The sequence below is a fragment of the Parasteatoda tepidariorum genome, chromosome 10 (assembly GCF_982258835.1).
Source record: "Parasteatoda tepidariorum strain Cologne lab strain chromosome 10, Ptep-v5.0, whole genome shotgun sequence".
Taxonomy (NCBI): Eukaryota; Metazoa; Arthropoda; class Arachnida; order Araneae; family Theridiidae; genus Parasteatoda; species Parasteatoda tepidariorum.
This window is the reverse complement of record NC_141764.1, coordinates 37,998,312-38,016,127: the sequence shown is the minus strand read 5'-3', so window position 1 is coordinate 38,016,127 and position 17,816 is coordinate 37,998,312. Positions and strand designations below refer to the sequence as shown.

Sequence of the window (17,816 nt, the reverse complement as noted above, 5' to 3'; positions counted from 1 at the left end):
TTTCAACTTTCAACAGCCAATTAAATTTGTTTTAATGTCTATTATATCCACCCACATTTACTACAATTTTCCAGTTATCGATAGTGTTGTTTTTTCTCTCACTAACAACAAGCATACTTTTTTGCTTTTATTTTTGATAATGATTTTAAAAATGCACATTAAGAGAGATGTTTACGGAAAACCTTATGTGCACAGTTAGGAAATTGGCACATTAATTTTAGGTAAACTCCGTTTCTTTTGTTATACTGCGTTTTTGACGTTGAATAACTTAACTGTTTCAATAAATGCAAGAAACAGTTTCAGCCATGAAATCTGTCTTCTCACGTAAGGTCAAATTACGCAAAATCATAAAATTTTTAATTGAATCTCAACGACAATTTGTGAATCTTGATTCAATTTGTGTTTCCATCAACGCTCATAACTGTTAACTGTTTCCATTATAGGAGAACAAAAAATATTGATAGTACTTAAAAACAACAAACATAGCAGTTGTGACACATAAAAAGCACGATTTTTCATAAATTTCGATTGGTTTTTGAATCGTATTAAAAAAATGTAAGCGCAACGCGTTTAAGAAAGTTAAACAATTTTCTGTATTAAAATTCCATTTTTCAAACAGAATATATTTCTTAACATAATTATAATTCTTAACAAAAACAGTGTCACAAAAATGACACTGTTTCTGAAAACGCCCATATGCTTTCTAAATTAATAACTCTTATTTTTCTAAGCATAAGTTATCTCCCATAATTATCTTTAACGAATGATCTTACGCGTAATTAATCAAAGATAATTACAACAATACTAAAATTGTTTCTTTCTATGAGTGTCTTATAAAAAAATTTCTTCACTAAATTGTTACAAACCTTTTAATTTTACTATTTCAAGGTCTTAATAAATGAAAATATTAACCATGTTTTTTGGAAAATCAAATATTTTTTTTCTTTCTTGTAAAATCTATAATCTAAAATATTGGAATATAAAATGCACGGAAGCTTCAGATTTTAGTATTGTTTCATCATTACCTCAAACTATTCATCTGATTTACATTATTCCATTAAGGTAATTATTTTGCTATTTTTAATTTAAAATGTGCTTTGAAATGCTTCAAAAATGTATTTTTTTCCTTCCATTTTCGCATAAAAAATGGAACTTAAAAGCAAAGAAATTTCAAAATTCGATGCATCAATGATAGTTTTAAAATTGTTTTAAAGTATCAATAAAAATCACTGAAAAATATGTTTCCAATTGAAGTACGTTTCACAACTATGTATTCTTTAGAAAAAAAGAGAGTTAAAATTAAGAGAGTTTGTTCTCTTTTTAGGTCTCTGCTTATCTAATTTATTCAATTTCTGCAATTGGAAGGTGCATTTTTGTATCATCAAACTTGTATGCTTGGTGTGCCAATGTTTGATTTCCCCAAATAGCACTTCAATTGGTTTCATTTTATGCTTGCATGCATGCTATAAAGAGAATAGATCTTTAAATTCATTTTTAGTTAATTTTATTACTGGACGTAGTTCAGATTTAAGGCAATCGAAGTATGGCTAATTATTACTATCATTATCATCTTAAAATTATTTTGTAACTGTGAGCGCAATCATCCCAAGTTTCGAATCTCAGATCATGTGCATTATGATTAGTTTAAGGGTCGTTTTGTAATAACCTTGTCCATTTTCCAATAAAAAAAGTACATTTAAGTAAGCACTGAATATCCCCAGGGCACACAATTGTAGTGTGAATAGGAGCGCAAACATTGAGTCCTATAGGATCTTAATTTCTCGACACTCCTTTCTTCAACAATATCAATGTTTTGAGCTTAGTTGGGGATGATGAAGAGGATCTGTGCTATTTGCTTTTACACTCTGTGCTTTTGGTCCCGCAGTGGACTTATCGTAAAGACATGGTTTCCAGTAGAACACCGGAGTCAAGCACCACTGACTGCGGTCAGTAAGCTGGTGGGTGACCACTTTGATGAGCCTGCGTAAAGACAGAGGGTGTGCGATATCGGTCCACGTTAAACTGTTCTACCGAATAGTGCTAGATTTCACGTGCAAATCGTTGGGCTACCAAAGCAGAGGAGCCACCCCCTTTGCAGTGGATCAAAATTGCGATGGCATGTCTTCGAATCCTCCTCATTGATGTTTCCTAGACCGTCGCCAATAGCCCATTGGGAAGCTCTAGTGCAACGTAAATAATGTACTTACCTATCTCTGTGTTTTGGAGAGAGTCTACGTTTTTACTCTAGTGAAGTGCTTGTATATTTATTCCCTAGTAAGGCACTGAGATTCTTTAGTAATCTCGGAGCCCAAACTGTCGAAGTCTGTCACAGTAGCCACTAGGTTGCCTCATCTTTCCTAGCTTTACTAGTTTTAATTTCAAAATTTATCAGAAAATGTTTCCATTTTTAAACTCCAAGGTTCTAAAGATGATTTCATGCACGAACTTACCACACTCTCTATCGCTGTCCAGGACCTTAGTCTCTTGACCAATTTAGGGTAATGGTATCTCAGTGGTCGGAGAATCAGAATCCGATACGAAGGGGCAGGGGTTTGATCCTCGACTTCGTCCAGACTCACCGAGTATATGCGATATATGTTCTCGAAAAATCTGCGAAATCGAAAGTCCTGTAGTCAGTCGCTGAGCAGTCCCATGGGCACAGAAATCTGGAGAAAATTTCCTTCCCCTTCAGATCTATCTTTAAATTGAAGTGGCCTCACAAAATTTGTGATGGCATGTTTCCGGATTATCCTTTTTGGATATTTCCCAGAACGTCGCAGTAGCCCATTGTTCAACTCAAGTGTGATTTAAATGAAGTACCTACCTACTATCTTGACCAATTTGAAAATAATACCGTTTTATAATACCAAATTTATAAATTTGGTTCTACTTCAATTAAACGATAGTTTGCTACTTGCAAGTAAACACATCGTTATGATGTATTATAAAATTAATTCATGCTATATGTTTTTTTTCTTCAAAATAACTGGAATGGAACAAAATGGCAAGAGGGGCTTATAACAGGGGCAAAACAGTTGAATTCTTCATATAATGCATAAAAATGAAAACATTCTAAAGGTATCAATTTAAGATTTATTGGAAGTCTTATCTGGTATCTCCATCAAGATCCAGAACATCTGACAGACGGAAAATATATTGGGTGTTCTCAGGCATTCTGCTTAGTAATCCAAATTTACTTCCTTATCACTATTCAGATGGTTTTAATTAAATTAAGTTCTATTGATCACATTACCAACAGTCCAAGTCTTATTTTGTCTCGTAGTGGACTCATCGTACAGACACTGTTTCCAGTAGAACACCGAAGTCAAGCATCACTGGCTGCGGTCAGTAAGCGGGGGGGTGACCACTTTGATAAGTCTGTTTAGTGACCGAGGGTGCGTGGTATCGGTCCTCGTTAAACTTTTCTACTGTTAAGTGCTCGACTTCGCGCGCAGGTCGTCCGGCTACCAAAGGGAGGAGCTATCCCCTCTGCAGTGGATCAAAATTGCGATAGCATGTCTTAGTCGCCAATAGCCCATTGTGCAGCTCTTCTGCGACGCAAATAAAGTACTTACCTACCTAAGTCATATTTATATTTTTATTTAATCATACGAAAATCTACAATTCTCAAATGACTTATAAGCCTTTTTCATATCGAAGAACAAGTAGCACAAATTACAGAGTATCAAGAAGAGAGAATAAAGGATACGTTCAAAGTTATGATAGAAATTGAACCCGCTACGTTCAATTTGCGGCATCTGGAAGAAGAACCATAACCCTTAGAAACGCAGGTGACATACTGTTTAAAACTTTACTATCCAGAGGTTGGTCATTTAAGTTTTATTTATACTTCATTAAAGTGTTTATATGTTATTTGCTTGTAAGCGATGTGATTCTTTGGTGATTTTCTTTGTAGCAGTATCTCCTCTGCAGATAATAAAAATTGAGATTTTTTGTCTTCGGATCATCCTCAGGGATGTTTCCTAGACAGTCGCCAATAGTCCATTTTGCCGCTCTAGTGCGACGTAAATAAAGTATAGTTCGTTCACCAGAAGTTGAGACTTGGCTCCACCTCCTGGGACGCAGAGTTCATTTCAGCGCGGGAGTTAGAAGAGAAACATCTCCGTTGTTGAAATTGAGACAACCCTTAATTTGCGCCAAACACGAAAGGTGAATTCTTTTTCAGTCACTTACTTTGCTTTATCATCTACTATTATACATTTTGTTACACTAGCTAATTAAATATATTTTAAATTTAAAAACTGCTGTACTCCCAGCGAAATGACTCATAAAGGACAAAGTATTCACTCAAAAGAAAGAAATATCATAAGAAATGGTGCAAAATATCATCAAATTTATGAAATATTTATTGTTAAAAAAATGTACATAAAGCTTGCGAAATAAATATTTTTGCTAAACGATCGCCAAATAGCAAGATTATTCAGGATTGCTGACAACCTTCTCCCAAAAATAGCGAAATAGTATCGTCGCATACCACGTGATGAAGGCGGAGCCAAGTGCCAACTCCTGGTGAACGAGCTATATCTACCTACCATCCTCTGTAGCAGTACAAAATCCTAGTCTTTCAGCCACTCACCATCCTTACAGCTGAACTAAAACCACAGATATGAATACTCAAGTTACAGAAGAATTTATATGCTTTAAAGCGTAAATATGGATGTGCCAAAGATTAAGGTTCCGGATACAGATTCAGAGGCAATAAATTTTGTCGCTTATTAGTGTTGTTGTTGTTCATTTACGTCGCACTAGAGCTGCACAATGGGCTATTGGCGACGATTTGGGAAACATCCCTGAGGATGATCCGAAGACATGCCATCACAATTTTGATCCTCTACAGAGGGGATGGCACCCCAACTTCGGTATCCCGACGACCTGCACACGAAGTCGAGCATTTTAAGGTAGAACAGTTTAACGAGGACCAATACCGCACACCCTTGGTCCCTACGCAGACTGATCCAAGTGGTCACCCACCCGCACACTGACCGCAGCCAGTGATGCTTGACTTCGGTGATCTGCTGGGAACCGTGTCTTAACGATCAGTCCACTGCCGGACGGCGCTTACGAGTGAGTTTTCAAGAAAAGCTTTATTGAAGTAGTGCTAACTTTATAGTAACAATGAAAACTTAAAATTATTGGTCAAGAGAAAATTATTTAAGCTATTGTTAAGAAACTATTGTCTAATCTATTATTATCGTTAAGAAAATGTTGACTATCCACGATATTACTATTCTGGACCATGTCAGAGGTGCTCTTAGATTTGTGTCCATAAGTCACTGCAGGCCCTTGGCGCTTTTATAAAATTGCTAAATGCAAACGAACATGCAAGTGCTGAATCGTAGAAATTGAAGAAAAAAAACATTGTCGTGTAAACTATCGATATTTGCGATTTCTAGCATAGAAAGGAATTTTATTTATAAACTTCGTTTGTGTACTTGGTAACTGATAATTATTCAATACTTATTTACAAATAAGGTTATTTTTTTAAACAACCTTCATGTAGTGATCGAATCAACTAGTTTCAGGAAAACAACGATTATCGTTAAAAAAAGTGATATAAGTTATGTTGCATCGGGCTGTAAAGCTCCTTGAAAACACAATGCGTCTGTCAACCTTGTCGAACGGAAGGATGCTACAAATCCAACCCCACCTTTCATGACTTGTTTAACTTCTTTTAACAAGACGATTCATTTCAATAATGAAACCGAAAGCCTTTCTACCTGGCTTTACAAATCGGAACGCCACCTGGTGAAGGAAGGCGACGATCTCGTGGCCCCGTTAAGTTAGCAGAAACTGCGAGTAACGGTTCTTTTCACTATTAGTTTCTGTTCGAGGTAGATGAGGAACATTGTGTCAGTGGGTTGCTTGTTTTCTGGTTAGCAAGTCAGGTGTTATATTCCCAGGTGATCCGTGAATTGCAATAACCGTGTATCAAAACCGCGTTCCATGCGTTTATAAATGTCGGTGAATTGCTATAGTCCACGATGCGAAAGGATTATAGGAAGAAGTGGACAGTTTTGTCCATGGTTCAGGACATTTGTTGATTTTATATCTTGGTTGGTGTGAATTTAGTTAGTGCAACGGGTCATGTGAAATTTAGCAAGTCTTCATTGTCTTTAAACCTGCTTTATGCTGCTTTGCAAAAATCAAAAATTGCACATTAGTTTTGGGAACATATTATATGATTATTAGTTTTTTTTTATAACTTAAAAATTTCGCTTCAAAAAGAATAAACATGAGATTTCTGTCCAACTACAGTTTGCTGTGCTTGTTTGGCGTTATTGGTAAGTCAAATTTTATGTTTATTGTAAATTTTATTTTTAAATTTAGTGCATTTCCTTTGAATTAGTCATTTTGTTTTGAAGCATTTGCTCTTGTCGCAGTAATTTTAAACATTGTCAAATTTTTATTTTAAATTTTAATTTATTAATTGAATTTAGTTTTTTTTATTCTGAAGTTTGCATTCTTTTTAAGTTTGTGTCCCAAATGAAAATTTGAACTTAAAAATTACTATTTTAGTTTAAACTTTATTTTTTTTTGACATTCACTTCAAATGTGTTGCATATTTTCTTAATACATTTTTTTCAACTAGTTCAAATTTTTTTGTGAAAACAGTACCGTGATTTTGAGTTTTAATTAGGTTTTCTTAAACGATCTTTACATTTGTTTTAATCAAATTCTAATCTGAATCCAGTACTTAAATGTACTATATGATTTACTGAACTTAAACTGAGATTTTCCTGCTATTACTGAATACTTACTTAAAAGAAATCTTCAATTTCTGGATACAGTTTATTTAAAAGCTTTATTGTGCTTTAAGTATGTTTGTTGGAAAAATTTATGAAATTTTTTAACTGGAAACTAAACTTGCATTGAAGTTTTTCGTTTAATTTATTACTTTCCCAACTGTATTAAATTTCTGGTTTATATAAAATTTTTAAAATCGTTTATAAGCCTTTTACTATGTTTTAAAAGTTTGTCTGCATTTTTGTTAAATTTCATGTTTTATCAGTTCTTTTGGAAAATGGCTGTAACAAAGTATTTTGAAGGGCAAATTCTGTTTAAATGTAGTTTTAACATAAATGAATTTTTAACGTTGAATTTCTGAAGTTAACTGTACTGAATGCTCTTTTCGTATCGTTGTTGCGCTTGGTAGAAGGAACTGTTCGAATCCGTGAACTTTTCCCGTAATTCGTTCTTTTAGGATACAGCGCATAGGCGAAAACATTCCGTGATCAGCTGCACGTGAAATCTAGGCAACATCCGATTCAGTGAAAGTACTCTACTTTTTAATGTAGTTGCCATCGTTGGAAGGGAAACTAACACAAGTTTTTTGGTCTAAATATAATATTTATTGAAAACTTTAACAAGTTCAATCTTTTACTAAACTATTTACCGAAATAAAAAACACTGTAAAAATAAAGAGTTGAAATTAGAATTTAAAAAGTTTGAGCCAAAATTTTGTTCTTTATAAATGAGTAATATGAATCATCTAAAATTTTTTAAGATCGATTTCAAATTAATTCTTAAAAAAAAAGATGAACTAATTTTATGTGTGTGAAAATATCTTAAGTAATATTTTCAATTTCTAAATTTACGAACATGCTACAATCAGCTATAAATAGAATAGTTAAACCTAAACATTTTAAATACGGCTGTTTTTAACTTAAGGATGTTTTTGTAAGCATTTCTTTGCTTTGCACAATTTAAAGCAGATTAGATAGATTTCACTTCTTTTGCTAAGGTTTTATATATTTCTGCTCAAAATTAGACAATTTCCCTTCAAAGTTCTTTGCAGAGCATGGATGGTACATGCGTCAAGGTGTGAGACTGCGGAGTTTTAAAAGTGGTACGCGAAGACTTACTGTCAAGTTTAAATTGATTGTCAAATTAAAATTTAGTGGCAAATTGAAGTAAGAAAATAAGAATTGAAATAAGAATAAAATTTATTGAAAAAATATTTCCAGGAAATTTCTGACTAACCGGAAACAAACCTTAATTGTAAATTTATATTGAGTATAGGAAATTTTTATCAACTAGCCAAATTCAAAATTCGTCAAGACAGATTTATGTAAGTTTAAATCTTCAAATATTTGTGAACTGATGTTTTCTGTCATGAAGATAACTATTCTTCAAAATGATGGAGACAAACTGCTCAAATTATTAAAAATTAAGCAATTGTTCAAGATATACATCTAAAGCAAGTTATTTTTAAGTTCTGTTTGTATAATTTTTCTAATCTTAAATTAGATGACTTGTTAAATGATTTGATGATTTAGATGATTTGTTGACGAATTGGGAAAGTCACATTAAGTAGCGAATAAATAATTATTTTCAATATATTCAATATTTCTTGCTATTCATTTTTATTTTGTGTATAACCTGACAAACTTTGAAGTGTTTGTTTCTTAAATTTAATTTCTACTTTTCTGTTTAATTTTCTAATTTGAGCTCAAACTTATAGGAAAGAAGTGCTATTTGCGTAAAGAACCATAAATTTACCTTAAACACTAATCTCTATAAATAACACTTAATCTCTTGAGCATACTGGAAAAATAGCGAATTACATGAATAGTTTTAATATTTACGTTCATATTACTTAATATTATGTTCATATAATTACGTTCTTACGTTTAATATTACGTTTATAATGTGTTAATATTACTTAATATTTACGTTCGATTCAAAAGCATTATTCAGTCCAATATGTGAATTGGGACTTCATAATCAGAAAATTACTGGCTAGATGGGAAATATTTTTTAATTCAAAAATGCCACTGTACAATATATTTTTTGCTAAAACTGTTAGTAGTAAGCATTGCATTTCCCCTATTTGCTTTATTTTAAAATTAAAAAGAAATTTGATATTCAAAACCTTTAAACATTGAAGTTTTCATAATTAAGTAAGCTTTATAGAAAATAAGTGAAAGAAATAAAACTTCCACATCGATTCTAAGCAGTTTAGAAAAATAATATACAAAAATGGTCTTTAAAAACTGCAATATTTCTTTTAAATATAATTTTAAGAAAAGTAACAATCGTAGATGCCAGTCTAAAAATTGATACTCAAAAGTATTATTGAGAATAGTGGCAAAAGAACAGTCAACAAATCTGCTTAATTCTGTCTGCATTTTAAAAATTGAGTAAATATAAGGTCTTTTAAGTGTTTAATTTTCTTTAACAAATTAAGTACATATTTTCGATGTACTTAATTTATAAAAGAAATTAGAAACATCGAAAATATGTACCTAAAACTTGAATGTTATGGTGACCAAAATCTTTGCAAATCAAGTTTAATCAAAAATAAAGTTAGAACATTGAATTTTCACCTGATTTAAATAATAAAGAGAAATTTTCCAAAAAAAATAGGAAAAATTTGCACGCATGAACTACTTCAGCATTTATATAAAAAATATTGCAATTTTTCAGAAATATTTATGTGCATACTTGTCAGATATTTTGGAAAATAGTGTTTGTTCTATTCATTAAAATAGTTTCATGTCAAGATTATAGATTTAAATAAGTCTGTTCACAAGAGTTAAAAAATTAATTAGCTACACAGCTTTAGTTAAGTTTTAAATATATCTGGTGATTTACTTTAAATATTCAAAGCAGCTATAGAATTTAACTGTGAAAGTTTCGACATTAATACGTTTTACTCCGAAATTATATAATTTGGTTCAATAAATACTGTTCGATATTTTTTTGATGTATACGATATATTACAAAAGAAGTTCAAATTATTGATAAATTTGATTTAATTCAGTTGAAGATAATTGGATTACTTTTAAAAAGTTCTCCGCATATTTGCTTATTCATAAATATTCATAAGAGTGTTAAAAATTCATATTAAATTTTCAACTATCTTAAATCTTCGTTAATTTAGATGTTTGTAGCATAATTTCAAAACCATATTCTAAGATTCGGATTTATAAGTTTGACTACAAATAAAAGTTTAATAAAAATGGGGTACAGATAAGTTTCTTTAGAGACTAGCATTATGTCAATAAAATTTGAAACTTATGAATCTTAAACGGCAATAAATTTATAAGACAAACGGTTTCATGTTCTGAGATCATTAATGAATAAGCATATTTGCTTATTCATAAATATTCATAAGAGTATTAAAAATTCATATTAAATTTTCAACTATCTTAAAGCATCGTTAATTTAGATATTTGTAGCATCATTTTAAAACCATATTCAAGGCTTCGGATTTATAAGTTTGACTACAAATAAAATTTTAATAAAAATGGAACACAGATAAGTTTCTTTGGTCTAGCACTATGTCAATAAAATTTGAAACTTATAAATTTATTGCCGTTTAAGATTCATAAGACAAACGGTTTCATGCTCTGAGATCATTAAACCTTAAACTCACTTTCCTCAAGTAATAAATATCTCTTATTAAATGTATAAATCCCTATGAATTATCCTGAATTTAATTTGGACGTTTAATTTTGGTGTGGTTTCAGAATCATATTTCCTGCAACTATTGTTAATTATTTTTTGTTTTAATTGCAATAGCAAACCGTATTTGATATTTACACAAAGTAATAACTATTGTTTAACAATTTGATTTCGTGTAAAGGAAACTCGACGAAAAAAAAAAAATAATAAAAACGTTTATGCCTAATAGTTTAATTTAATTAAAGGAATGATATTTTTTATCTTTAGAAAGTATCCACACGATTTCCATTAAAGTATTTTTGTTTATAATTAAAAGGAAAAATTCAATGTTGACTCTGAAAATAATGGAAACTGTTTAAGGAAAAGACGTAAAATGCAGATGAATACAATAGTCCATAACGGGCTATTAAACTGACAGAAAACAAACACGCAATGAACTGTTTGACCGTCACTTCGCATATTTTTTCAGGATAATTGCTTTTAATTTGTTTATCTATTGGATGCTATAACAAATTTTATGTTTTAAAATGCATTGAATACTGTTTCTAAAATTGTTTTATGAGTAATTAAAATTAGTTCAATTCTGTCAGTTCATTTCAGGTTAATAAACCGATTAAAGCTCTGTAAAAAAAGGAAAAAATACAAATTTTATACTAAGTATTTGATCATCTTCTCTTTTTTTCACGATGATTGCATTTATCTATCTCTTAAAATATATTACTGTATTGTTTTTGAAAATATTTTACGAGTAATTAAACATTAATAATGATGGAAAGTGGGTTATTTTTATCCTGTTTAGTTTAAAGAAATAAAACTTATATTTTTTTATATTTAAATATTAAGTTAATAGTTCCTATTTTACGATACATGATTTTTTTTGAAGTATAAAAGAAAAATTCCAGCTGAATCTGATTTGTTTTTGAGTATTTTTTTTCATTTTATTTCAAATAACAAAGAAAATCTGAAAATATTTGTCTTTTTTTGTCTTGCAAATATTTATCGTACAGCAAATAATTAAAAACTTCAGCACAAAAATTTTAAACTTTTAGGTATTTTCTTCATTTATTGCAATAAGCGAGTTCTAAACGACGAGTGAATTTTAGGGTTACACACCAAAAGAGATGCAAACAGAGATGATTCAAATTGTAATTGTCATTTTAATATTTTTAATCTAAAATTTGTATATTTCATAAATATTTACAAGAATGTGTATGCAAGAAATATAAACATTTGATTTTTCAAAGTACACTGATTTTAAATCTTAAAAAATATTTAAAGATTTTGCTTTGATAGAAATCATTAGATCTAGGAGTTATGACAAAATCAATATTTACTTATAAAAGATAAGGCGATAATTTAATTGTCTGAAATTTTTACTTAAAATATACTTACAACCTTTTTATTAAAATGAGGTAAAATTTTACCCATAAACTTTTTACACTTGACGGCGAACCGGGTTCGAATCCCAGTCTATACGAATACCGCATCCGGCTTGCACCGACCGCAGTGCTGACTTGAAATATCCTCAGTGGTCGATGAATCATGGGTTAGAGTCCCCTTGCCGTCAGGCTAACCGTGGGAGGTTCTCGTGGTCTTCCTCTCCATGTAACGCAAATGCGGGTTAGTTCCATCAAAAAGTCCTCCACGAAGGTAAAATTTTTCCCAATACTCGATCCAGGAGTTCCCTTGTCTTCTGGATAGGGTTCAAAATTACAAGGCTACGGAGTTGAACATTAGTAGTCGTAAACCCATAAAATTGGGTCGACTTTTCAACGACGGTTATAAAATTAAATGACTTTTATGCATCTCACAATACATTAAAGCACATCAATTTTTTCTAAAAATGGAATTTTTTTAGAATTTAGAGAACTTGAAACTTTTATATATTTTTTTTAAAGTAAGTTTCTTAGTATATTTAATAAAAATCTTTACTTTTGATATGTAAATCAGTTTTCGTTTAACTCTAGCAGTGCTTGAGAAGTAAAGTAACTTTTGTCGCTCTTTTTTTGCGAAATTGTGTTTCGATGCCGTGGAATCACAACAGTTTCGTAATGATTATTTCAACCAATATAATTAAAAGCCATCTTTTAAATAGTTAATGCATGAAGCTTATCAGACGTTTTCAGAGAAATCAATAGAAAGCTGAGAGATAAGGTTAAAAATAAAAGAGAAACTAAAAAAAAAGTATACTGATAAAAATCTAACTTAAGTAATGTAAAATTGCTATTGTAATTGTTAAAATATCTTTAAAATCTATTATATTGATAACGGTAAAATAGTGAGAAGTAAATATTAACTAACTACAGCCTAATGGTTAACATAATTTTTTTCCCTCAAAATGGTCTTGTGCTCACGTAAGTGAAATAACAATTATGGATCTTAAAGATGAAGATGACTCTAGTCGTGTTGTCTAAGATTAAAGTACGAACTAGAGTTAAATATATTAGTTTATTTTTCTAAAACAGTATTTCATTCAGAATTTTTTATTTTATAGTTTCGGTACTACTATATTGTGAATTTAAGAATAAATGTCTTAATTTTTTTTTTTTAAAAACTGTTTTGTTAGAGCACATTTAACTACCATATTCATTATATTAACCTGCGAATTCTATGACATTGGGAATGTTGACTTTTGACAAAATAAAAATATTAAGTAGTGACTTAATTTACTACTTTTATTAGGTGATTGAGGTTTTGATAATCAAATTCGTTCAGTTCCTGAGAGTAAATGTTTGCATTTCACTTTTTAGAATTCCTGAATAGTCTAATTCTTTAATATTTTGTGACAGAAATAACTGAAATTTTGAGAACTTTTTAAGCATTGCTTTCTAATATCTCATTTGTGAATAAACTTTATACTTCACCTGACTTTTATACTAAATATACTTTTTCTCTATAGCAACTGGATGAAAATGTCAATCGCGTAAATAAGTTAAAAATAGCTCTTTTTAATACCTAAAAATTCTTAACTATTTTTTATTTGGGTAAATCGTGTTAAACTCAGCATTGTAAAACACATGGGAAAGAATACATCGTTAGTTTAGATAGCAATGAATAAATGGGCACAAAAAACGAACTTACGAACTTTTTATTCATAACTTTTTACTTCTAAACTATTAATCCTATTGTTTCTGGATTGGCTTCCTACTATTTAGCATAAAACACAATCAGTATATCTTATTTCTAAATAGCAGTATATTAGTTTCACCATTTACACTTTCCACAAAAGCCAAATGTGCGAGATCAGAACTTTTTACCACTTACTATAAGGAGGATTCTTAAGTTGTCGCAGGTTTGCGAAATAGTTTTTTATTTGAGTTTAAGTATCGCTTGATTCAGACTCAGTTTAATACAAAGTGTTTAATTTAACTCTAACAGTCTTTGCCTGGCCTAATTTAATTAAGGGATAAATTTCAAATGAAGTACGAAAATTGAAGTTTTTCCTAATTTTTACACAATAGTTTAAAGCTTTTAAGTCAACTATTAGGACAGGCACATCAAAGTTCGTTTTTTTTTCGCGTCACTCTAATGGCGAAATCCTTCAAGTTTAATCTGATGCTTCACCAAGACAGATAAAGAAAGATTAAATAAATAAATGTCTTAATAATTTCCTGAAAATGAAGTTCAATAAAGTTAAATACTCCCAGTGGCTTCTGCTTCAAATAGGATTCAGCTTAAAACATTTTAACTTTGCAAAACCATTTAGAATCTTTATCATAGATCAAATAGAAAAGACCGAACTTATTTTGAGCTTTTCATTACCGATAAGATTATTGCTAAATAGTTTAATACGCTTATGTAACATATATTTAACTCTTTGAATAATTATGTAATATGATAAAAGCTCTGAACAAAAGTCACGGAACACACGAAGTTACTTCTTGAGAAAAAATGCAAGTTACTGATTGCTGGGACCTTGATTGAATTGTTATTGTCAAACGGTGGAATGCGATTAAGTATCTATATAGAATAGATTATGTCGGGCAGGATCGTGTACTGCATTTGTAAACATCTAACTGTAGAATATCGTGCCAAATAGTTCTTTTGTTCCACTTCATTAAACTGTAGCTATTTTTTACATTTCGTGGAGGAATGGCTGATAGAATTATTTCAGTTATAAAAACAAAATTAATTTCAGTTAAAAAAAAACAGAATATTTACTCAAGGTATTCGTTCTTTGAAAAAAAAAAGTAGGCAATGTTGAAATTATTTCAATACAACTGTGTTTGAAATTGATGTGGTAATTATAGTTTATATTTTCATTGACTCTAAAGTTTAAGATAGGTGCTAAGTAAATTTGTTTTGTGTACTAATTAGTTTTTTTTTTAAAATAGGATTAGGATTTTAATAGGGTTAGGATAGGATTTTATTATTAAATAGGATTAGGATTTTAATTAGGATTTTATTACTGAAAAATGAAGTAAATATTACGGAAAATTAGTTTTTGCTCGGCGTGATGAAAATCGAAGTTTATATTGTTTCTTGATCACTACAAGCAAAATCTATCTCTGTTTTATTGTAAAATAGAATTAATCTCTTATCAAAATTTCGACCAATTTTTCAGTAAATAGAATACTTAAAATGGATCATTGACGCTGGATCACTTAAAATTCAACCCCTACCAGCATAGCAGAATTTTTTGGCTCCTATTCAAACTTTAAACCACTTTCCTGAATAGATAAAACATTAGACTAAAATGAAAATAATTGAAAAGTTTTTAAAAACAAAGTTTTTAAAGTGGACTAAGAAATAAAAATTTCATTTTTGCCACTTTAAACGAAGAACGTGTGGTACTTAAAATTCACAATTAACTATTCCAGAAAAATCTTCCTTTTGTTTTTCAGTTTGGATGTGACAAATAGAATTTCTCTTTCTAGTCTACTTGAAAATGATTTTTAATTTAATTTATTTTCCTCTTTATTCAAACATAACTAGAAAAATGAAACAAAGTATAAATTAATTACATATGATTAGCAAAATATAATTATGTGATCTCATTATGATCACAGGTTACCACTTATTCAAATGTTTTTTTTCCTACATGCACCTTCATAAAACCCAGCAGCATTTAAAGTCTAGGGTCGCAGAAATTGCATCAAGTAATTTTTTTCCTTGTCATCTATTGGATTGGATCGTTTAATTCCAGTAAATATACGTTTTTTAATTTAATAAATTTATTTTTCTTCAATATTCAAATGTGTGTTAAAATCGCTGAGTGAGTAATAATGAACACGTTAATTATAAGAGAACATAATATATATTATGTAAAATCATTAAATGTAAGATGGGGAAAATAAATAAAAAAAACAATTAACGCCTAAAAGTTCTAAAATTATCGCCTACCTTTCTTATTTGATCCTGTTGTGCTGTTTTTTTTACTAATGCTTGTGCTAACCTTATTTTATTTGATTCTTACAACTCTTTGTGATGTTTAAGTTGATCTCGTCGATAAATGTATAAGCATTAAAAACGGAGAACATTATTTTCCCTATGGGTAACAAGATCTGAAACATCTATTGCACCGCAATCTATTATTCAAAATTTTACCAATATACGTAACAATTTATTCGGGATAAGTTAATACTTTTGAAAAAGAAACAAGAAAATTAATGGGAAACGGAACACCCTGTTAAATGAGAAAAATGTTTGTCAAACAATCAAATTCATTTTTGAGGTATAATTAAAAATATTAACCTTGAACTAGAAATTTCGTGAAAGTTTCCTTACAGTACAACGTCTTGAAGGACTATCCTTGAGATTTCAATAGTAAAAGAACAAAAACATAGATTTGAACTATTTTTTTCATAACATATGAAATAAAAGTTTACTCTTGCGGAGTAAAAAAATAATTTTTATTTAGCAAGTGCTTTCAGAAATTATATCTCGTATCTCTTAACAATTTTAAAATTAGCTTTCAATACTTTTTTTTGAATTAAAAATACTATTTGGGGAAATATCAGAGTAAAGTTTAGCAAAATATATTAATAGTAATAAATTTCTTAAAGTATTAATAGTTTGCATGAAAATGAGCTTAATGAAAATCAATAACAACTCTTAGTGAAAGTCAAAAATATAATTTATTTAACCTATTATTTAACCTATTTGAGTGTTTTTTAATTTTTATTCCATTGATTTTTTTTTTTTTAAATGAGCAAAAAAGTCTCCCAGCCACAAAACAAGGTTGATTAAAGTTTAGTTTAAGTTTGATTACATTCCGTTAAGCAACTTTTGTAATTTTCTCATTGGATTGGATAGAAACAATTAAGTTCTGAAAAAGGTAGTTAGCAGAAAATTGTGGTAGTTAACAAAGTAACCCTCTCGCCAAAAAGGAAAATCTAAAAAGTAATATTGACTGTAGTTTTAATGAAACGTTTTCTTCGTTAATATGACCAAATATTTGGAAATCAATGTCTCTGTCTATTTATGTTTGAACTTGATAGTATGTAGTTTGTTAATAAAATATAACGAAAAAATATTTCTAAAAATAAAGCGTTAATTTTTAAAAATAAGCGTTACTTTTAATTAGATTTGTCATTTTATGTTTTATAAACTTCATTTTAGTAAAACATTTTGAGTTATTTATTTTAATTTCTGATTTGCGTACTTTTGCTTATGAAAAATTTTAGTCTTCCAAAATAGAGATGACGTCAATTCACTTTCCTGTCCACTGGAAATCCATCAATAATCAATCAGTGACAGTTGTAACAAATAAGAATAAGAATAAGTTTTTATTGTGATAGGTATAACAATAATCCAATAGGAATAGTGAAAACTGAAATTGATTGAATGATAGAAAACTGATATAGTACAGCTTCTGATTTGGACATCTATTTTTTATTGATTATTTGAATAAACATTTCTTTTTCACAGATTTAATTTTTTTGCTTTAAAACAGTGGGTATGGGATATTTATTTCCTGAAAATATAAATATTTTTTTCTCGGGCTAATCAATCTATTTGGTTAATGTTTTCAGATTTTATCATTTAAATTATTTATTTCAGATTAAGTAAACAATTTATCATTCAGTTCAATATGTCTTATTAGTCATTAAAATATTCATTAAATATTTTTACATTCAAATAACTTTGTCTAAATAATGAAAGTAAAAAGTGTGTTTCATATAGCTTTATTAGGAATTCAATCCAGAAAATTTGACAGCTCACTGCATCACAAAGGAGCAGAAAAATAACAAAGAAAGTAAAAAGTTTTATTCGTGTCTTTGTGTGATATCATGAACAATGCAGAAAACTTAGAAAGGACCCGATATACACCGAAGAGCTATTACATTATGTTTTCATGGGGAAAATTAGGACCCATAATCCTCAAAGAACAATCCCTGACGTCTGTAAGCTACTTGAACATAGTTGCAGACCAGGTTCACCCATTC

At 29.7% G+C, this 17,816-nt stretch overlaps 1 protein-coding gene across 1 annotated transcript in view; it reads left to right on the top strand.

The window, feature by feature from the left end:
- The first annotated feature begins 5,825 nt into the window (after positions 1–5,825).
- The window catches only part of LOC107442772 (uncharacterized), a 76,144-nt gene continuing 64,153 nt past the window's right edge, over positions 5,826–17,816 (top strand). Inside the window, exon 1 of the mRNA XM_071184566.2 lies at positions 5,826–6,302. Coding sequence (XP_071040667.2) covers positions 6,254–6,302 — 49 coding nt within the window. The 5' untranslated portion in view covers positions 5,826–6,253. The remainder of the gene's footprint in view (positions 6,303–17,816) is intronic.